Source organism: Garra rufa, chromosome 1 (assembly GCF_049309525.1).
Source record: "Garra rufa chromosome 1, GarRuf1.0, whole genome shotgun sequence".
Classification (NCBI taxonomy): domain Eukaryota; kingdom Metazoa; phylum Chordata; class Actinopteri; order Cypriniformes; family Cyprinidae; genus Garra; species Garra rufa.
In genome coordinates, this window is record NC_133361.1 from 8,473,496 (window position 1) to 8,496,980 (window position 23,485).

A 23,485-nucleotide genomic window follows, 5' to 3' on the forward strand; every position below is an offset into this window, starting at 1 on the left:
ATCTGTCTATTGAAATATAGAGTTGAGTTATTTTATTGTACCCAAGTGTTCTTAAAATTTTAAGTGTTTATATACAGGTTCGTTATAAATGTAGGATTTGTGTTAAATCTATATTCATTCATACTGTCAAATCAGGAATCGCAATCGAGAATCGAAATGGAATCAAATTAAGAACTTGAAAATCGAATCGGAACATTGGAATCGATACCCAGCCCTAATTATAAGATCACTGATCATCATATGAAACTTATAAGAAAGATTAATGTTATCATGAAGCAAAATGATTTAAAGGAATACAACGTTTGACATTGTTCCTCGTCTTTGCGTGGAACTGAATCTCAGCTGAAAAGGACTGGATCTGAAGATGATCTACTGTGATTGTTTTTCGTATGTCTGTGTAGAGAAGATGAAGAACTGAAACTCTTCCCACATTCAGTGCATTGATACGGTTTCTCTCCAGTGTGGATCCACTCGTGTGTTTTCAGAGTTGATGACTGACCAAATCTCTTGTTGCAGTGTGAACACTGATAAGGTTTCTCTCCAGTGTGGGTCCTCTCATGTGTTTTCAGTTTTCCTGAATGAATGAATCTCTTGTCACAGTGTGAACACTTGTACGGTTTTTCTCCAGTGTGGATCCTCTCATGCAGTTTTAAATGGCTTGCTGAAATAAAAGTCTTCTCACACTCAAAGCACATGTAGTCTCTCACACCAGTGTGTATTTTCTGATGTACTTGCAAACTTTGTAGACATGAAAAACTCTTTCCACACACATAACATAAAGGTCTCTTCTCTTGTGTATGAACTGTTAGGTGTCTCTGCAGGCCTGAATTCCAGAAAAATGTTTTGCCGCATTGATCACATGGGTACAGATTCTCTCTAGTGTGGATGTTCATGTGCTTCTTAAGGGTTGATGAATTTGCAAAACTCCTCCCACACTGATCACATGTGTATGGTTTCTCTCCAGTGTGGATCCTCTCATGTGTTTTCAGATGTTCTGAGTTTCTGAATCTCTTCTCACAGTGTGAACACTGATAAGGTTTCTCTCCAGTGTGGATGTACATGTGAACCTTAAGGTTTGCTAATTGTGCAAAACTCTTCCCACATTGATCACAAGTGAACGGCTTCTCTCCAGTATGAAGTCTCATGTGACGTGCAAGACTTGTTTTGCTTGTGAAAGTGTTTCCACAGCGAGTGCAGGTGACATATTGTTTGGCTCTTCTTTTCACTAATTCTTTCTGTTTTGTTCGAGAGCAAGTCAGAGGTTTTTCTCTAGTATTACTATGATTTTTTTCCTCAACTTTACTCAGTTGTCCAGTTTCCTCATTTTCTTCAATCCACTCTGAAATAGAACAAAATTGGTTCTTTTTAGTCATTCGTTAAAAAAATAATAATTAATAAAAAAATACATAAAAATGAATCATGATATAATCGTGATATCATATTAATATTTTTATATTTATTTATTTCCGTCATAGTTGATTTAAGGTTCACACAGTACATATTTTCAACTACAAAATGTAAGGAGTTCATTTTTTTATATTGTGAACTATTGAGATTACAATTTTACAAAAAAAAAAGCAATGAACGAAAATGCCAGTTCTCATATTTTTAAGACATTTGAAAGGCGGACTGAAGACATTTTCATGGTAATTAAGCCCTTATTATTACATTAAGGAGTGTAAAACTGTTTAGTGATCCGCAGGCACCCTGTTAAATCTTGGTTAGTTTAATGTACCACAAACTCATAAAAGATGAATGAAGAATAAACACTAACCGTCTTTTTTTATTCTCTGTGGTTCTGGTTCCTCACATTTGATTTCCCATGTTTCTGGTTCCTCCTGTTTTATTCTCCAGGTTTCTAGTTCACTTATGTTCTCCTCAGTCTCTTCTTTAACAAACACCATCTTCACAGCAGCTGATACTCCTCCAGATATTCCTACTTGCTTCAAAACTTGCGAGAATATTACAGGTTACGTTATTTACTGATCTGATTCAATTATGTATTTTTCTAATTAGAAATAGCACATTTTAACTAACATTTTCTAGCATCACGACAAAACAACAGATCACACTGAAACTGGTCTTCTTCATCTGAGGTTTAAGGGTGTTTGGTAAACAAACGTATATGTTTTAGTGCCACCCGCTGGACTGGAGTATGAAGCGTCGAGAGGAGCAAAATAATATAAAAGAAAAACGTTGGGATTGCACAGATTTAATTTAGCCAAGTCAACTCTGCTTAACTTCATCAGTATATATCAAAAACTGAGAATGATGTTTACATACCCTGAGATATTCTCAGAATAATAAAAAAAGATGTCATTAGCCAATTTTCCGCTTTTGTAGTTTTAATCTGTATAGCCTATTAAAATTATATATTAAAACGATTCTTTTCCAGTGTCCACAGACTTTTAACAGCCATGCCTTTCTCCATTTAACATCACATAAGATTGATTTCCAGTAAAATTTGCAAAAAGACACACCTTATTTTTATTTTTATCAGGTTACGTAAGTTGGTCGAATCACACGTACATCTGCAAGATGTCTGTTAAAGATCTCTTGATCTGGAAAGCATCTGCTGTGTACAAACATCTGTCAGACGTCTGTAAGATGTCAGTTTTTACATTTATTCTGATTCATAAACATCTTAAAGACATCCAATAGACGTCTATTTGATATCTGTTTGGAAATGTCCAATAGACGTATTGCAGATGAGCAAACTACATCTTTCAGATGTCTTGCAGATGTAAATGCAGACGTCAAATAGACGTCTCTAAGATGTATGTGTGCTATCAGGGAAATTACTAAATAAATTACAGACTTTGTTATAAAAGTACAACTCTATTTATAACAAATTGTACCTCTAGCAGTACAAGTATTCTACAGTAGTCAACATTCGAAGTGGATCAAAAAAGTTCATCAAAGTTGTCCTAAGATAAGAATTGGTATTCTTTTTGATTTTTTGATCCACTTCGAATGTTGACTACTGGACTGTATGCAAGTATTAATTTCACGGGTGTGTGTTGAGAAAGAGGTGCATTAAGATGAAATGCAATGACAGGTCTTTTTAATAATATCCACAAAAGGTAAATTCACACAAGAATGGCAGGGAAACACACACCAAAGTAACCTTGTATCAGACCATGAAAACAGACCTGAACCCAACTAAGAAAGACAGGATAATGATACAAGGACAGGTGATGGTGATTAACTAATAAAGAGTTAAGGAGGACAGGAAACAGGAACAAATATGGGCAACAGAGAGAGAAACCAACATTAACAGTCCAAAGGGGTGTGATAATGGGCACATGAGGGAAAAACCAACACAGACAAAGGCGTGTGACATTACTACACACTCCTGGAAGATGGAACCTTGTGCCGTAGAAAAAATAAATAAATGTATGGATGGAGGGGACTAAAGAGGTAGACAAAGGAGCGGACATGAGATGGAAACAGAAAATCTATACTGGAGGAGGCTTCGGCGGGGGACAAACACCCGGGAAGAGGACGATGAACAAATGTCAGGGTGGATCCGACAGATGGAGGAGCCATGGAGGAGACTGAAGGGTCCAGGGTGGATCCAACGGAAGAGGACGATGAACAAATTTCAGGGTGGATCTGACAGATGGAGGAGCCCTGGAGGAGACCGAAGGGTCCAGGGTTGTTCAGACGGATGGAGGGAGCCCTGGAGGAGGCCGAAGTTTCCAGGGTGGATCCGACGGATGGAGGAGCCATGGAGGAGACCAAAGGGTCCAGGGTGGATTAGACGGATGGAGGAGCCATTGAGGAGACAGAAGGGTCCAGGGTGGATCCGACGGATGGAGGATACAGAAGGGTCCAGTGTGGATCAGACGGATGGAGGAGACAGAAGGGTCTAGGGTGGATCAGACGGATGGAGGAGCCATGGAGGAGACAGAAGGGTCCAGGGTGGATCAGACGGATGGAGCAGCCATGGAGGAGACAGAAGGGAGGAGCCCTAGGCAGAGATGGAGAGCTGACGATCCTGGGCGACACAGAGGATCTGGATGGCCAAGGCAGAAGCCAAGGCTCTGGTGACCGAGACGGAGATCCAGAGGCCTGTGGCGGAGCCAGACTGACAGAGGACTGAGTGAGAGCCGGAGGGAGGAAGGAGCTCAAACGAGCCGGTGGGATGGAGCGACGAGGCGCAGCCAGAAGAGTGGAGTCCTGAGGTGATGGCGGGATGGCGACCGACCAAGGCGGAGCTGGAGAGATGAGGGAGCCAGGTCAAGATGAGGAAGCTGAGAGCCAAGGTGGAGCCACTGGTTCAGAGGGCTTAGGCGGAGTCCTGAGGCTTTCTGAGGGATAATAGATGGAGATAACAAAGGGAGAATGCGTAGGAAATTCAGGCAGATTGACAGTTCAAGGCAGACAGATTGTTCAGGGCAGACTGGTAGTTCAGGGCCAACTGATAGTTTAAGGCAAGCAGAAAGTTCAGAGGTTGGTGAAAGGAGAGGTGGCATGTTTTCAAATACATCCCCATAGAAGTTGATCAAGTCCTGTTCCACATCTATATCCTCAATGAAATCAATCAAATCTTGCTCCATATCTAAATGTCCCAGATCCAGACTACGCTCACCATCAGCAATGGTGCAGTGGGCAGTGCTTCCCTCAACACCCTCACGCTCCACTGAAACATCCGCCATCGCATTCCACGAGTTCGGCTCTTGCACCTGGTTGGATAGGCTTGGCTCAGGCTCCGTAACAGCTTGTCAAGAACTTTGTATTTGCACTTGATTTTGGTGAAATGTTTACAATAAACCAGCTTAGGCTGGTTGGTTTTAGCTGGACCCCTAGTCTGGCCAGGCTGGTTTTAGCTGGTGGTTTCCCAGCCTGGCCAAAAGTAGCCAAAACCCCTCTAAAACCAGCCTGCTGACCAGCTAAAACCAACCAACCAGCCTAGGCTGGTTTAAGCAATTTTTTTCACCAGCGATTTTATCCAAATAACAGAAAAAAACTTCAAGTTCATGAAAACTTAAATGCGATGAAAGTACTGCTATAAAAAAAAAAAAAAAAAACATTTGCTGGTCAAGAACTTTGTATTTGAACTTGATTTTGTTTTTGGTGAAATGTTTATAACATCCCTGCTGAAAAAAGCAGCTAAAACCAGCCTAGGCTGCTTGGCTTTATCTGGTTCCCCAGTCTGGTTTTAGCTATTTTCTCACCAGGGATGACGCATGCAACAATGCCAAATAAACATTTATATAAAATAAGATTTCATTAGTTAATGAGTGAACAAAGAACATTACATTACAGTATTTATTAATCTTTGTGAAGGGCAAAGTTTAGCTAATTTTAACAAACAACTTTTGCTTTTAATAATGCATCAGTAAATGTTAAAATAACATTAAGATTAATAAGTACTGTAGAAGTATTATGTAAGCAATCATGATAACCAAACTAGTTAACTAATTTTAACCAATGTTACCATTTATATAAATGTATCTGTATACAATGAAGGCACAATACAAACTCTGACAGCACAGTGTTTATTATTAATAAAAATAGTGTTTTTAAGGGGATCATTGGAAGTTTCCGGCTGACAGCAAAAAATGTATTTTGCCTATGTCACAATATGAGGTATCCGGCACTCTACATGAACCTGTTTTTTGCCGTATTTGGTTTAAATAAACAATCAACAAATAACTAATCCGCAATCAATTATTTATTGAATAATAATATTTAATAAACAACAACAACACAGATCATACTGACTGACTGGGTCAATTCAGTCAAACCAAAACCAGAAAGAGCTACTTGTTTTAAAAGCAACAGTGAATAACAAAATTGAAAATAAGTCCCAGCTCTCTTAAAAGTCTTATAGCTTCCTAAACAAGAGGGTTTGTCAAAAGCTGCTTTTCTTCATGAAAAAAGTAAGCAAACTACAAGTGATACATGAATTATAAGACAACTGAACGTCATGTTAAACTCGTAAAAAACAATGATATAATTTACATTACGAAGCAACATTACAATGTTCTTTGGGGAAGAAATACATCACTGAGTTGATCTGGATCTCCAGTTTGAACCTGCTGGTTTTCAAGATGAAATTTATTCACTGTAGAAACTTTAAATGATGTTTCTTTGTCATATCGCTTGTAATGATGAATTAGGACAAATTTATCCAGATATTTTATTGCTTAATGCATCATTGTTTCACATTTGGTGAGGATGCTGTATTAAACATGAAAGATGATCTACTTATCGTGACTGTTTTTTATATGTCTGTGTAGAGAAGATGATTGATTGAAACGTTTCCCACATGCAGTGCAGTGATACGGTTTCTCTCCTGAATGAATTATCATGTGAAGCTCAAGTTTATATTTGCATTTCAAACTCTTTCCACACTGATCACATCTGAACGGTTTCTCGTCTGTATGAGCTTTCGTATGTGCCATAAGGCCATTATTTTGTGCAAAACTCCTCCCGCATTGGTCACATGTGTACGGTTTCTCTCCAGTGTGAATCCTCTTATGTTCTTTCAGATATGATGACCGACTGAATCTCTTGTCGCAGTGTGAACACTGATAACATTTCTCTCCAGTGTGGATGTTCATGTGATTCTTAAGGTTTGATGAGTTTGTGAAACTCCTACCGCATTGATCACAAGTGAATGGTTTCTCTCCGGTGTGAATCCTCTCATGTGTTTTTATATGTGATGACCGACTGAATCTCTTGTCACAGTGTGAACACTGATAAGGTTTCTCTCCAGTGTGGATGTTCATGTGATTCTTAAGATTTGATGAGTTTGTAAAACTCTTCCCGCATTGATCACATGTGTACAGTTTCTCTCCAGAGTGAATTCTCATGTGAAGCTCAAGTTTATATTTGCATTTCAAACTCTTTCCGCACTGATCACATGTGAACGTTTTTTCTTTTGTATGAGCTTTCATATGTGCCATAAGGCCAACATTTTGTGCAAAACTCCTCCCGCATTGATCACATGTGTATGGTTTCTCTCCAGTGTGGATCCTCTCATGTGTTTTCAGATTTGATGACCGACTGAATCTCTTGTCACAGTGTGAACACTGATAAGGTTTCTCTCCAGTGTGGATCCTCATGTGATACTTAAGGGTCGATGAGTGTGCAAAACTCTTCCCACATTGATCACAAGTGAATGGTTTCTCTCCAGTATGAACCCTGGCGTGAAGGTCAAGACTTGTTTTGCTTGTGAAAGTCTTTCCACAGCGAGTGCAAGTGAAATATTTTTGGGCTGTTGTTTTCTTCTTTTTTTTCTGCTTGGTTCGAGAGCAAGCCCGAGGTTTTTCTCCAGTTTTAATATGAATTAACATCTCCTTATTTTCTTCAATCGACTCTGAAATAAAATTGAAATTGGTTCTTTTTAGTAACTCATTAAAACAATAAATAAAATACAGCGCACTCTTAAATGACATAAAAGAAAATCACGACATAATAATGGAAATAGGGCTGGATGATATAACCTATGTCACACGTGCAGGGAAGACGAGGAGCCAGGAGAACACACGAGGAAACGGGAATATAACAAAACACTAATTTATTAAATCAAGAAACAAAACAAAAGGCAGGGATTAGTGCTGGGCGATATGGAAAAATCATGTATCACGATATGGATTGTTTTATATCACGATAACGATATATATCACGATATACCAAAATACAGTACGTTTTCAGTTATTCTCTGAAAAGTTTGACAAAAATATCATTGCATAATTTTTTTTGCAACTTTATTTTTATTCGTTATTTGAAGTGACATTTAACTGAACTGTCACAAATTAGCAAAAATACATTTTAGTGCAGCAATATAAATGTATCAAATGACAACAGATGTGGTGGAGGTAGAGCTACAGTAGTCTTAACATTTTTTTATCCACATCATAATTATACAGTATTATCAAAATAAACTATTCTTTTTTTTTATTAAAGTGCACAACCATTACAAGTTTCTGAGCAGAAAAGCACTCAATTATAAAAAATAAAACATTTTTCAACCTTGTAGTGCAAAGTTTGCAAACCAAAATAAAGTATCAAAGTATGTTTCACACATACTCCGTCTGCAAACTCGTTTTGCTTTCACACAGGACGCATTTGCACTGCAGTCAGTTCCTGATCCGCGGCTGTTTACCACAAACACACCATTTATCCGTTATTTTAATTTCAAATCCAAACGTGCTTTTTCAGCATTGGGATACTCTTTTATCACAGTACACTAATACAATAATACTAGACATCTTCACGTTTAAACTCAACGTATTATAAACAACGTAGGCAATGCATTTGACTTCTAGATTTGGTTATTAAGTTGCTCAAGCAAGTTGCAACACATTTAAACACAGCATAGGTAGGCTATATCTTCCTTTTCATATTGAAATTGGGCTTTCACAAATAGGCTATTTTATATTAACAAATATTTATTTTAAATTAAAACTTACCACAGACAGAAACAGCCGGCTCTCTGTGCCTTTCTTTCGCATTAAATCTTTATTAAAAAACATATTTTAAAGAACTTTTCTACCTGGACAAGTGCATGTATTATGTTGCCTTGTTTATTCAAAACTGCACTATTCTAAACCTAGCCAAAAAGCCACGTGTTGACTGTGAAACACAGAAGACTGCAATTAAATGCATTTACGGTACATTTCCGTGTCAATTCATGTTCATTTTTACAGCGAACAATGCGCTGTCACTTTAATTCAGCGCATGCAACGCAATGCAGCACAGCAAAAATAGACTCTGTGCCTAAACGATCGCTGCACTGCTGCAAACGCACCGCATCTGGAACGCACTGACGGACAGCAACCGCGTGCAGTGTGAACGCTCTAATCCGTTAACATGGGTGCGGAAAAAAATACGCAACGCATACGCACTGCATACGGAGTATGTGTGAAACAGGCGTTAGGCACAGAATATATTTTTGCTGTGCTGCATTGCGTTGCATGCGCTGAATTAAAGTGACAGCGCATTGTTCGCTGTAAAAATGAACATGAATTGACACGGAAATGTACCGTAAATGCATATAATTGCAGTCTTCTGTGTTTCACAGTCAACACGTGGCTTTTTGGCAAGGTTTAGAATAGTGCAGTTTTAAATAAACAAGGCAACATAATAGATGCACTTGTCCAGGTAGAAAAGTTCTTTAAAATATGGTTTTTAATAAAGATTTAATGCAAAAGAAAGGCACAGAGAGCCGACTGTTTCTGTCCGTGGTAAGTTTTAATTTAAAATATTTGTGATTTCAATTTCAATATGAAAAGGAAGCTCTAGCCTACCTATGCTGTGTTTAAATGTGTTACAACTTGCTTGAGCAACTTAATATACAAATCTAGAAGTCAAGTGCATTAAATAATAGCCTACGTCGTTTCTAATACGTTGAGTATAAACGTGAATATGTCTAGTATTATTGTATTAATGTACTGTGATAAAAGTATCCCAATGCTGAAAAAGCACGTTTGGATTTGAAATTAAAATAACTAATAAATGGTGTGTTTGTGGTAAACACCCGCGGATCAGGAATGGACTGCAAACGCGTCCTGTGTGAAAGCAAAACGAGTCCGTGCTGCCTCTGCACAGCATACGCAACGCACACGGACTGCATACGCACTGCACATGGAGTATGTGTGAAACAGGCGTCAGTCTTTTGGCAGAGCTTGAACATGACTGTCTTGTGCTCCGTGTCGGAGCTCTTGAAGCCAAAATGCAACCAAATCACTGACGTACCCCCACGTTTCGGCAAAAGTACTTCTTGGCTGCTGCCTGCGTAGCAGTTTCAGTTTGTTGCGACTCCGGCCATTCATATTCAGTATTTTAGAGTAAACCGTAGAGATGCAAAAAATAACGATAAACATAATGACACAGATGCATATGGGAAACCTTAGCAAATATATTTTCTTCTATTACCATTTGGTCCAACAGTGAAACAAAGGCAGAGATAAACAAATTAAAAATGTCATATTTACTTGTATTTATTTATTTGTGCCAGGGTAATTTAACACAAAGTACCAAAGTGTCATCAATGTACATTAATTATGTTTGAGCATAAAAACTAAATGCCCACAAAATGTTTGCGATGACACTAAGGTAAAAACAAAGTGAATGGTTTTATCATTATAAAAAAGCGAGAGGAAATAAAATATAAATCTTCTCGTTGCAAATCCATCAGATGTTTAAGACATTTGAAAGGTGGATTAAAGACGTTTTAATAATAATTAAGCCCTTATTTTAACATTAAGGAATGTAAAACGTTTTAGGGATCCACAGGCAACCTGTTAAATCTTGGTCAGTTTACTATACCACAAACTCATTAAAGATAAATGAAGAATAAACACCAACCTCCTGGTTCCTCCTGTTTAATTCTCCGTGGTTCTGGTTCCTCAAATTTTATTTTCCAGGGTTCTGGTTCCTCTTGTTTTATTCTCCAGGGTTCTAGTTCACTCCTGTTCTCCTCAATCTCCTCTTTAACAAACACCATCTTCACAGCAGCAGATCTCAGTTCAGCTGATACTCCTCCAGATATTCCTGCTTGCTTCAGAACTTAGTCACTATACTGTGAGAATATTATAGGTAACATTATTTACTGATCTGATTCAATTTAGTATTTTTCTATTTAGAAATAGTACATTTCAACTAACAGTTCCTATCATCACGACAAAACAACAAATCACGCTGAAACTAGTCTTCCTCTGAGGTTTAAAGGTGTTTGGCAAACAAACATGTGTTTTAGCGGCACCCGCTGGACTGGAGTTTGAAGACTGCAATGGTTTGAGTTTAAAATTTTCGTCTGTGTTCTACTGAGGAGACAAAGTTGCCTACATCTTGGGTCCCTGGGGGTAAGCAGATAAACATCAAATTTACATTTTTGGGTGAACTATTCGTTTAATAAAACATACAAACAAAATGGCTTTTTTTCTTTTAGTTTTTGAGTGTTTTTTTCTGCAGCTTTGTCATGATGTTCCTCCTCCACTTCTCTACAATCAGCTCTGAAATGAAAGAACAATACTACAAATGCTACAGTGCTTGGTGTAAACTTATAATAATCGATTACTACGGTCACATACAGGGCAGAACATGCATCTTTTGATAGATACAAAAACACTCCAAATCACTCAATTCTGAATGAATTCATCTTATTTTCCTCACACGCTCACTGCTGCTGCACTAAACGTTTATTTCAGTAAGAAAAGCCAGAGAAGACACACAGACAAACCTTGTAAAATGTGCTTTATGTTTTTGTTAATATATGAAATACTGTGAACTTTTGGCCTCACATCAGAAGAAACATGCAGAACGTTCTCTTAGTAATGAGTACCGACACAAAAACTTCTCTTCATGACAAAGCAAACTACAGTTTTATTATAAGACCATTGAACATCATGTGAAACTCATAAGAAAGATTAATATCATTTGTACCATGAAGCAAAATGATTCAGCTGGTCTCCCAGTCTGGCCAGGCTGGTTTTAGCTGGTGGTTTCGAAAACCCCTCTTAAACCAGCCTGCTGACCAGCTATGACCAGCTAAAACCAGCCAACCAGCCTAGGCTGGTTTTAGCTATTTTTTCCACCAAGGATTTTAGCCAAATAACAGAAAAAAACTTCATGAAGTTCATGAAAACGTAAATGCGATGCAACTCGATTTTGGTGAAATGTTAATAATATCCCTGCTGAAAAAAACAAAAAACAAAACAAAAAAAAAAAACAGCTAAAACCAGCCTGGGTTGGTTGGCTGGTTTTAGCTGGTTTAAGCTGGATGTAGCTGGTTTTAGCTGGTCTCCAAGCCTGGCTAGGCCGGTCAGACTGGTTTTAGCTGGTGGTTTTTCCCAGCCTGACCAGCTAAGAACAGCCTGGAAAAGTGGCCAAAACCAGTCTAAAACCAGCCTGCTGACCAGCTAAAACCAGCCTATGCTGGTTTATTTTTTCTCCACCGGGGACTTTAGCCAAATAACAGAAAAAAAAAACTTCATGAAGTTTATGAAAACGTAAATGCGTTGTAAGAACTGCTTCTGATGTGGCGGTAATGACGGGGAAAAAACATTCGCTGGTCAAGAACTTTGTATTTGAACTTGATTTTGGTGAAATGTTAATATCCCTGCTAAAAAAAAAAAGGCTAAAACCAGCCTAGGCTGGTTGGCTGGTCTTAGCTGGTTTAGGCTGAAAGTAACTGGTCCCCCAGTCTGGACAGGCTGGTTTTAGCTGGTGGTTTCCCAGCCTGACCACCTAACAAAAGTGGCCAAAACCCCTCCAAAACCAGCCTGCTGACCAGCTAAAACCAGCCAACCAGCCTAGGCTGGTTTTAGCTGTTCCCATGCAACAATGCAAATAAACATTTATATACAATAAGATTGCATTAGTTAATGTTAATGAGCAAACAATGAACAATACATTACAGTATTTATTCATATTTGTGAATGTAAATTAATGAAAATACAGTCATTCATTGTAAGTTTAAAGTGCACTAATGCTTGTATTTCAAAGTTTGACTGAAGCTAACAGAACTTTTGGTCTTAATAATGCATCAGTAAATGTTGAAATAACGTTAAGATTAATAAAAACTGTAGAAGTATTGTTCATTCTTAGTTCATGTTAACTAAACTACTTTACTAATGAACCTTTTTGTGACTTGTTACTACCACTTACATAAATGTATCTGTATACAATAAAGCCACAACACCAACTTTAACAGCACAGTGTTTATTATTAATTAGAATAGTGTTTTTAATATTTTTTTAATTCCCTAAAAGTTGCAGGATCATTGGACGTTTCTAGCTGACAGCAAAAATGTATCTTGCCTGTGTCACAATATCAATCTCTTGTCGCAGTGTGAACACTGAAAACGTTTCTCTCCAGTGTGGATGTTCATGTGATACTTAAGGTTTGATGAGTTTGCAAAACTCTTTCCACACTGATCACAAGTGAATGGTTTCTCTCCAGTATGAACGCTCATATGACGCTCCAGACTTGTTTTGAATGTGAAAGTCTTTCTGCGCTGAGTGCAGGTGAAAGATTTATTGTCTCTTCTTTTCTTTATTTTTTCCTGTTGGGTTCGAGAGCAAGTCAAAGGTTTTTCTCCAGTTTTAATATTCATTTCTACCTCAACTTTACTCATTTCTTCAGTCTCCTCGTTTTCTTCAATCGACTCTGAAATAAAATTAAAATTGGTTATTTTTAGTAACGAACAAAAAACAACAACATAGCACTCTGAAATGACATAAAAAGAAAATCATGATATAATAGTGGAAATAGGGCTGGATGATAAAACCTCAATTAACTGACCACTTTTGCCTTGATTGTGATTATTGAATGATTATTTATTTTTATTTATTTTATTTATTGAAGTTCATAATGTATTTATATTCAGCTATTAAATGTAGGATTAGTTTCCAATGAAAGAGTTAATTTCTTGTGATTTTAAAATAATTAAAACTATTTCTGGTTATGTTAAAAAAAATCATAGGTTAGTTAATCAGTTTGTGATATTGTATTTTAGAGTAAACCGTAGGGATGCAAAATAACGATAAATGTAATGATACAGATTAGAGGTCGACCGATGTATCGGTTTTGCCGATTAATCGGCAATAAATGTAATGATAAAGATTATCAGCACCGATGGTTGATTGGCCGAGCTATCATTATCGGCAAAAATCCATGCTGATAGTTTTTTAGGGTTGCGTTCTTTGCTGAAGTGGCTCACGCTCCGCTGTCATAGTTTATGAGAGGTTAAGTCCCAGACCAATGTTTAATGTCACACTCTTAACCCGGATTTTGTCTTAACCAAAAAATGTAAGCAGTCATTACGTATTCTTCATTGTTTTTTTCAAAAAAAGTTATCACTGCTAAAAACAATTAGTTGTTTGCACTATTTAGACAAATAATTGACTACACTGAGCAATTTGAGACATCACTCAGTATGTTACGTTTTTGAAAAGGGGGAGGGGCTTTTTGAAGCAGGTCGCGTGAGCAGAGAGCTGCAGCTGCCTCAAGAGATGGGTTGACGCGCCAACGGTTATTCTTTGAAAACAACGTGAATCGGTGAGTTTATAAAGAGTATTATCTGCAGATATCTTTCCAAAAAAAAGTGCTAACCCAAAATATGGACCGATGTTCAATTCTAAAAAGATGACAAAGTGTTAATGTGCAGATAGATGCTTTTTTTTCTGTCGGTTTATGGTTTAGCTATAACGTTAACTTTTAATTCAGCTATTTTTGTCATTTCATATATCGTAACATTATCCAGAGTGTTTTTGTATGCTCACAGTTTAGCTGTAACGTGCTTATTTCATTAACTTAATTTTTTTCTGCTGGTTCGCAGTCATGCATGTTGACGTGCTTTCCATGTGGCTAATGCTAGCGTGTATTTTTTTTTTTTACTAATTGGAAAAAATGCTACTTTAAGTTTTGCATTAGTGATTTTTTATATAGCTGTTAACTTTTTGAAAATTGGAATTTACAAGATCATTACTTGGTGCCTAACTTTTACAGTGGAATTTTATCTGCAACTTTTTCTAAAAGTTTGCTTATGCGCTGTTTTCACAGGTCCATGTGAGAAGATGCAGTGGAAGTGTAAGTTTTGTGAATTTATATGTGACAAACGGGGTTACCTGTTAAAACATTATAGGTTAAAACATGGAAGTTACAGCAGAACTGTTCCATTCCCTTGCCTACACCAAGATTGTTTGTGCACATTTAATTCCATTAATGCACTTAAGGTCCACTTGTCTAAGATCCACCCGAAAGCCCACAATCCTAACCCTTTTAATGAAGAGTTGAAAAAGCAGTCATAACCAATTAATATATTAGTTTGCATGTGTCAGACTATTTGTTTAACATAATTAATAGTTATTTAATGACTAATGTCTTGAATGTGTTTTGTTAGGACTCTGCTGACGATCATGTGTTCCGAGACCTTGACCTTGGAATCCTCCTTGTTGAGCATGAAGGTGCTGTGTCTCCATCCTCTCTGCATCTCAATCCAGCCTCATTTAAGATTGTCATCGAGGGATTAAAGCATTAAAGACTTGCCAAAGGCTATGTATGTATCTTTGGACTTGCACATGCATTTCATCTAAACTACCCCAAACCAATGAAGAACACATTCCAGTTCATCCATCAATTACTCCTAATGGTGGGCCACACTGACTTGAAGCCCAGGTTACAGACATTAAGGAACCAGCTTGCAATTTAATTTTAACAGGAGTGGCTGTTTACTGTTCTTGATGTGCACAATTAAGGTGATTCTCTTGTTCCAAATGTCCTGTCATTGCTGAAAGGTAAAGGATTAGTTCACTTTCATAACAACAATGCACAGATAATGTAGTCACCCCCTTTCTTTCCTCAGTCATAAAGCAATTATGTTTTTTTGAGAAAAGATTTCAGGATTTCTCTCTTTATAATGGATATGGATGGAGCCCCGAAGCTTGAACTTCCCAAATGCAGTTTAAATGCAGCTTCAAAAGGCTCTAAACTATCCCAGCCGATGAGGAAGGGTCTTATCTAGCGAAACCATTAGTTATTTTCAAAACAAATTGACAATTTATATACATTTTAACCTCAAATGGTCATCTTGTCTCATGTCTACAGCACATGCAATATCTGTGATTCTGGTAAATACAGTTAGGGTACGTCTAAAAACTTCCATCTGGTTTATGTCTCCAATGTCAAAATCGTCCTACAATGCTGTTTTTACCTTTTTTTGTTAAGGGCGTTTGAGTTTCTTTGTATGTTCACTTTGTAAACACTATGTCTATACTTTTGCAGCGATCTAAGGCGATTTTGAAGTTGGGGAAGAAAACGAGATGGGAGTTTTTAGACGTACCCTAACTGTATTTACCAGAATCTCACAGATATTGCATGCATTTAAAAAGTAAATAAATTGCCAATTTTTTTTCTAAAATAACCGATGGTTTCGCTAGATAAGACCCTTCCTCCTCGGCTGGAATCGTTTAGAGCCTTTTGAAGCTGCATTTAAACTGCATTTGGGAAGTTCAAACTTCGGGGCTCCATCCATATCCATTATAAAAAGAGAAATCCTGAAATGTTTCCCTCAAAAAAACATAATTTCTTTAGGACTGAGGAAAGAAAGACATGAACATCTTGGATGACAAGGGGATTATCTGTGCATTGTTGTTATGAAAGTGAACTAATCCTTTAAATTAAACCAGTTAAGTTAAAAGAGAAAATAAATTTAAATTGTACCAGTTTTCTGTGGTAAAAATGTTTCAAATTCACAGTGGTCATCTTTGTTTTAAAGAGTTGACGTTTTAATGCTTATCCAGTTTTAATGCATGTTTAGTCATTCAGAGAGATATGGCATATTGTTGAATACTATGTGTTCATGTCACTGTAAGCAATTTGTACAGTTGTTGACTAGCAAACAAGAATTGCATGTCAAAAAATGTTACTTGTCTTTTGTATGACAATGGATGAATACACTGTACTGCCTGTTTTTTATGAGCAATAAAAACATTTGAATGTGATTATTTTATTTCTTTAACTTGTATTATTTTTTTTAATTATAAGGCATTATGTAATATAAAATTTATCAATACTTAGAATTAATAATCAATAAGATTTTTTAATATAAATTGTACACCAAAACAAATAGTGTGAACTAATGGTTTTCAGTAAAGACTACTAATGCAAACCTGATTTGTCTACTGCACCCACTAACATTTTTATGTTTATAAAGCTTAACCCGTTTAGTTTTAGATTTGTAAAAACTAATCTTGTTTAGTGCAACGGGTTTCCACGCAAATTTCTAGTAAAGTCAACTAATTCGGGTTAAGAGTGCAGGATTGTTACCATATATTTGTATTGATTTATATCCAGCTGGTCATATTCTTAGCCAGCAAAGTTGCAGATTTAATGACATGAGGTGCGAAAGCAAACTGTTCATTCAGCCGACATAATCCTGCGGAGTCACAGCGCGCCATAGTTTTACATTACATATCTGTCCCAAATCGTTGTTAATAAAGACTTGACCCTGGACTGGAAAATTGAGTATTGTGCATTTAAGCAAAATATTTGTATTTCTGTAGCTCTAATAATGTCTGTATGCTTCATATAGAACTATAATTTATGTTTTAGCCTTTTCTTCAGGTCGTAGAAGCATGGTGGGTTTGCATCTTGTTACGCACTTTATTTCACAATGCCATTTTCCTGTTCTTATTTGATTTTCATAACTAATCAACAAAAATATGTATTCAAAATTAAGATTAAAATTATACAAAACGAAATTCGTTTGAGAAGGGATTTTCCCCAAATAAAAAGCGGACGAAGTGGTCAAAAATTGTGTCTGACCCTCTCCAATTCTCCCGGCGTATTTTCGTCCAATTCATACCACGTCCTTTATGACATTTACAAATTACACAAACTTCTTTCCTAATTAACATATTAAACTGAAACAAAACACAAACAAATGATATTTAAACATTAATGTAAAACAGAAAAGAAATTGTTTCTGAAATGGCTGCAATTAACGATATAGATAGCACTTTCTCTTTCCGTTTGATCTGTTGTTTAAACCAACCTTTGCCGCTTTTTTGATCATTCTTGAAGTAAACATTTGCCCATTTGGTGATTAAACTGTTTTAGATTTCCGCCTGAACTACACAACGCGTCCTCAGAGTGTGTGTGATACCTGCGAGTTGTCCGCTCAGCACAGCACGACCCTTTTGCCCGGTTTCATTAATGGTGGGTGAAAAATCGATTCTCCGACGCATCGCATTCCTCTCTTCAATGAGCTTGTGTTTTTCCCGCATATGGCACCTGTGCGCGCCAGAAACGCGGCAGGCTTCATTGCACAGAACTTGAACTGTGAGCTACGTGTGCATTGTTTGTCAGTGTGAACTTTCAACCGCAGTTTTTTACTTTACATATGCCTTCATTTGTGCCGTTTGTAATGCAGTACTATTAGATGCACTAAACTCACGCACTGACAGACTTTCACTTGCTCTTTGTGTTTGTTCGCGGTTAATGCACTTGGATTTTCGAATACTTTTATACGAAGCTGATGTACACACAGTCAGTTACATTTTCAGAGCAGGACACAACATCTGATATATCGAAATAGATCTGTGCATTCTTTTGAATGCAGCCTGTTAAAGCAGCCACTGTCTTTGCTCTCATCAGTAATAATCAAACGAAAAAGAAAAAACAATAACTATTTTCTGTAAACTTGCCGACACTTAAAGAACACTTATTTTAAATAAGTAATTGTTTTAAAAATTTGCCTGCTTATATAATTTTTAAAAAAGTTAATTTTGCACAAAATAAATTGTATATGAAAATGGTGCCATGTGCATTGACAACTGAGAATGTGATGCATGGTTATATTTAGTTGATATTGAAAATCGTAATTAAATTGAATCTTAAGATGGCAGTACTGACGTACAGAGATTCCAAATATAAACAAAAAGCATAGAACCTGCAATTTTACATATTTCTAAAATGTAAAGATTTACACCCCTTTACAATGAGCCCATTTGTAACATCAACTAAGATTGATGAAAGCTGTAGAATAGAAGTGTTGTTCCTTGTTAGAGTGTGTTAATTTCAACATTTACTGATATAGCCTATTGTTAAATTTTGTTAAAGTTGATTTTGTTAACATTAATGAACTATGAAAAAACTTTAAAGATCAATATATAATTAATATTAATATTTCTATTAATATACAAAGTATGGTTTAGTATTTTTTTTTTTTTTTTTTTTAAATAGTAGAGCACTATTTTCAGTATCCATTTTTTTAAACAACTATCAGTTAATTAATCGGTATCGGCCAGTGTGGTCAAACCTAGCTATCGGTATCGGTAAAAAAACAATATCGGTCGACCTCTAATACAGATGCATATGGGAGACCTTAGCAAATATATTTTCTTCTATTACCAAAAGATTGTCGTATTAGTTTTTTTTTTTTTTTTTTTTTTCGTGTCAGGGTAATCTAACAAAGTACCAAAGTGTCATAGATGTACATTAATTATATTTAAGCACAAAAACAAAATGCCCACAAAATGTTTGAGATTACACTAATGTAAAAACAAAGTGAATGGTTTTCTCATTATAAAAAAGCAAAGAGAGCAAATAAAATATAAATCTTCTCGTTGGCAGGTCCATCGAATTTTTAAGAACTTTGAAATGTGGATTGAAGACATTTTAATGATTATTAAGCCCTTATTTTTACATTAAGGAATGCAAAACGTTTTAGGGATTCACAGGCAACCTGTTAAATCTTGGTTAGTTTAATATACCACAAACTCATTAAAGATGAATGAAGAATAAACACCAACCTCCTGGTTCCTCCTGTTTTATTCTCTGTGGTTCTGGTTCCTCCTGTTTTATTCTCTGTGGTTCTGGTTCCTCGTGTTTTATTCTCCAGACTTCTGGTTCACTCCTGTCCTCCTCACTCTCCTCTTTAACAAACACCATCTTCACAAAAGATTTCAGCTCAGCTGATACTCCTCCAGCTATTCCTGCTTGCTTCAAATCTTAGTCACTACTATGAGAACGAGAATATTACAGGTGATGTTATATAATCCTCTGATTCAAATTTGTATTTTTCTATTTAGAAATAGTACATTTTACTAACAGTTTCTACCAACACGACAAAACAACAGATCACACGGAAACTAATCTTCTTCCTCTGAGGTTTAATGGTGTCATAGTGCCATCCGCTGGACTGGAGTGTGAAGCGTCGAGAGGAGCGAAATAATATGAAAGGAAAATTTAGCGAGTGTACAGATTTAAATTTGGCAAAGTCTACCGTGCTTAACTGCCAGACTATTAGCAAAAACTGAGAACAATGTGAAAGAATCAGGTGCATTTCAGGAGTGTCTGCTGTGTTTTGTGAGGAAAACAAGACAATAAGGCACATTTCCATTACAGATTTGTGCAAAACTCTAGTACGGTGTACATTTTAGGACATCCTCAGACCTCAGCCATTAACGAAAAGGTGTGATGCCTCAGACTAAAAGGCGTCAGTAACAGGACAAAACGGCATCGTGCCTCAGACTGAAAGGCTTCAGGTTTTAGGAAAAACGACCTCAGGTCTCGTACAATTAGACATCGGATGAAACGGAATCAGATTACAAGGCATCAGACAAAAAGTCATCAGGCAAAACGGACTCAGATTAAAAGGCATCAAACAAAAAGTCATCAGGTGAAACGGACTTAGTGTGACAACACGCACGCGGTTAGGAACAAGCAAAATGGTGTGGAACGACATTTTTTCCTAGACTTTTCAGTATACTGAACAATTCTGTGAAAATGTTGGTTGAATAATAATATCCAGCAAGATGTATCCATTACTTTCAAATGCATTGTTTTAGGACATTGTGATTCTGACTCCACTAAAAGCAATGGTTGTTTTGTTATGAACGTATTTTTTTCTTTGTAAATTTTAACAAACCAAAGTTTCTTTTTTTTAAGAATTAAACAATTATCTAAACACTATTTAAGAAAGCAAGAAGAATTATTTCATTGTTTCATTAAATGGTAAACTAATTAAATTGTACAGTGTATGTTTAAAAAGTGTATAATATTGCATGTTGCCCACACGTTACCCTTACGAAAAATACCCATGGTTTAACTTCAAATAAAACTGGGGTTATACAAATGATAATCAATACATTAAAAAAAAGTTTCTATACTTTCACTATAGTAAAACCATGGTTAATTTTTATAAGGTTAACTTTGTCCGTCCTGAGTCTGTTAAACCTGGTGTCTTTTTGTTTGATGTCTTTTCATCTGACTCTGTTTCGTCTGATGTCTTTTTGTCTGATGCCTTGTAATCTGATTCCGTTTCATCTGATGTCTAATTGTACGAGACCTGATGTCGTTTTTCCTAAAACCTGAAGCCTTTCAGTCTGAGGCACGATGCCGTTTTGTCCTGTGACTGACGCCTTTTAGTCTGAGGCATGACACCTTTTCATTGTATGGCTGAGGTCTGAGGATGTCCTAAAATGTACACCGTAATACTACTGCCGATATTTTATAAATGTCGATTAACATTTATTTTCCATTAACCGATGTAATACGATTTTTCCCCTCTCGCGATAAATCATGGCAGCTGATTTTGACTAAATTTAATCCAATGTGACCTGTAAATGCGGGGGAAAAAAACATTTCCATTGCTGTTTTGCGAAATATTTGTTTTTTCGAATTGCCTGAAAAACCACCTCATGCGAGCGTAAAAACTTTTTTGCAATATATGGGAGTTTTTGCGCAATTGACATGTTTCCATTTGGCTTATTTTCATTTCGCAATTTCAATTTGCGCAATTTAAAGGGTAATGCTGTTCTTATATGCAGTCAAATTGATAACATTATTCAGTATTGAGTCTCCACAACTAATCAAGGCAAAAACAAAAGTAGCTGTGTTTCCATTACCCTTTAAATTGCGCAAATGGAAATGCATCAATTGCGCAAAAACTCCCAATATATCGCAAAAAAAGTTGATGCGCTCACATGAGGTGGTTTGTCAGGCAATAAAAAAAAAAAAAAGAATATTTCGCAAAACAGCAATGGAAAGTTTTTTTTTTTTTTTTTTTTTTGCATTTAGAGGTCATATTCAATTACACATAGCCAACATCCCACAAAAATCCATTGCCATGACTGATAGGGAAAAATAACATTTCAGTCCCATAACATCGGTTAATGGAAACGTCGTCATTTCGCAATACCTGTTAATCGGCATTTATAAAATAGCGCCAAAGTTTTGCACACATCTGTAATGGAAACGCAGCTAGTGTGCCATTATCCGCTTTCCACTTTTGGCTTGCAATAGATGCAACCTTCATTTCAACTTTTAGAGACTTCATTATCATTATTATTATAATTGAAAAAAAATAATCTGTATACTATTAAAAACAACAACAACAAACAGATGAGATAGAGACTTCTGAACATAATTCTGAAAAAGATTATTTTCCAGTCTCCACACACTTTTGTTGGGTAACAGCCATGCCTTTCTTCATTTATTATTCTCAGGTTAAGTAAATTAGTCGAATCAAATCTAAATTACTAAATAAATTACAGACTTTGTTATAAAAGTACAACTCTGTTTAATACAAATTGTACATCTATCAGTTCAAGTATGTATGCAAGTACTAAATTGAGTTCCTTGCTCAAGGCAATATCAGTATTTTATACTAGTGACCTTCAGACTGGACACAACCCTCAACGTCTTTTTTATTTCTATTGTCTTAATAGAACAAATTTTTAATTAAAGCTTTTAAACAACAAAATGGCCTTTTTCTTTTAGTTTTAGAGTGACGCAAAGGTTTTTCTCCAGCTTTGTCATTATGACTTCTCTTCAATCAGCTCTGAAATGAAAGAAAAATGCTACGAATGCTACAGTGCTTGGTGTGCACTTATAATAATGGATAACTACAGTCACATAGACAGGGCAGAACACATCTTTTGACTTTTCACTTCAAACAAACATACAAAAACACTCAAAATCACTCTGAATGAATTCTTCATATTTTCCTCACACGCTCACTGCTGCTGCTGCACTAAACGTTAATTTCAGTAGGAAAATGCCAGAAAAGACGCACACAGAAAAGAGCCTGTAAAATGCCACTTTATTCAAACCGTGTAAAATGTGTTTGATGTTTGTGTTAATACGTGATATACTGTGAACTTTTGGCCTCACATCAGAAGAAACATGCAGAACGTACTCTTAGTAATGAGTAGCGACACAAGAACTTCTCTTCATGACGGAGTAAGCAAACTACAGATGTATTATAAGACAATTGCACATCATATGAAACTTATAAGAAAGATTAATATAATTTATATCATGAAGCAAAATGATGTAAAGGAATAAAACGTTTGACATTGTTCCTCGTCTTTGAGTTGAACTGAATCTCACAGCTGAAATCTGCTGGTTTTTGAAGATGAACTTTATTCACTGTGAAAACTTTAGATAATTGTTCTTTGCCATGTCACCTGTAATGTCTGGTAAGGACAGATTTGTCAAGATGAAATTTCAATGCTTGATGCATCATTGTGTATCATTTGGTGAGGATGCAGCATCAGATCTGAAAGTACTGGATCTGAAGATGATCTACTGTGAATGTTTTTCGTATGTCTGTGTAGAGAAGATGAACAACTGAAACTCTTCCAACATTCAGTGCAGTGATACGGTTTCTCTCCAGTGTGGATCCACTCGTGTTTTCTCAGGTCTCCTGACTGACTGAATCTCTTGTCGCAGTGTGAACACTGATAGGGTTTCTCTCCAGTGTGGATCCTCTCATGCAGTTTTAAATGGCTTGCTGAAATAAAAGTCTTCTCACACTCAAAGCACATGTAATCTCTCACACCAGTGTGTATTTTCTGATGTGCTTTCAAACTTTGTAGACATGAAAAACTCTTCCCACACACATAACATAAATGTGGCTTCTCTTGTGTATGAACTGTCAGGTGTCTCTGCAGGCCTGAAGCCCACAAAAATGTTTTGCCGCATTGATCACATGGGTACAGATTCTCTCTAGTGTGGATGT

General features: G+C 36.5%; 2 protein-coding genes across 2 annotated transcripts in view; one reads left to right on the forward strand and one right to left on the reverse strand.

The window, feature by feature from the left end:
- Positions 1–23,485, forward strand: part of LOC141342407 (uncharacterized) — a 226,404-nt gene that overhangs the window by 182,322 nt on the left and 20,597 nt on the right. The window lies entirely within an intron of this gene.
- On the reverse strand, positions 16–23,426 carry LOC141341754 (uncharacterized). Its single transcript, XM_073846428.1, has 4 exons — positions 22,962–23,426; positions 10,324–10,462; positions 6,237–7,330; positions 16–1,145 (listed from the first exon to the last, which is right to left on the reverse strand). The coding sequence occupies exons 1-4, from the start codon at positions 23,289–23,291 to the stop codon at positions 339–341; spliced, it is 2,370 nt and encodes a 789-aa protein (XP_073702529.1). The 5' UTR covers positions 23,292–23,426; the 3' UTR covers positions 16–338.

Excerpts from the sequence above, each read along its gene's own strand:
- LOC141341754 (XM_073846428.1), bottom strand. The coding sequence starts at position 23,291 with ATGTGCTTTGAGTGTGAGAAGACTTTTATTTCAGCAAGCCATTTAAAA. Across the intron at positions 10,463-22,961 it reads CAAGCATTGAAATTTCATCT|ATGGTGTTTGTTAAAGAGGA; the intron begins TGACAAATCTGT and ends GCTGCTGTGAAG. Across the intron at positions 7,331-10,323 it reads TAAACAGGAGGAACCAGGAG|AGTCGATTGAAGAAAATAAG; the intron begins GTTGGTGTTTAT and ends ATTTTATTTCAG.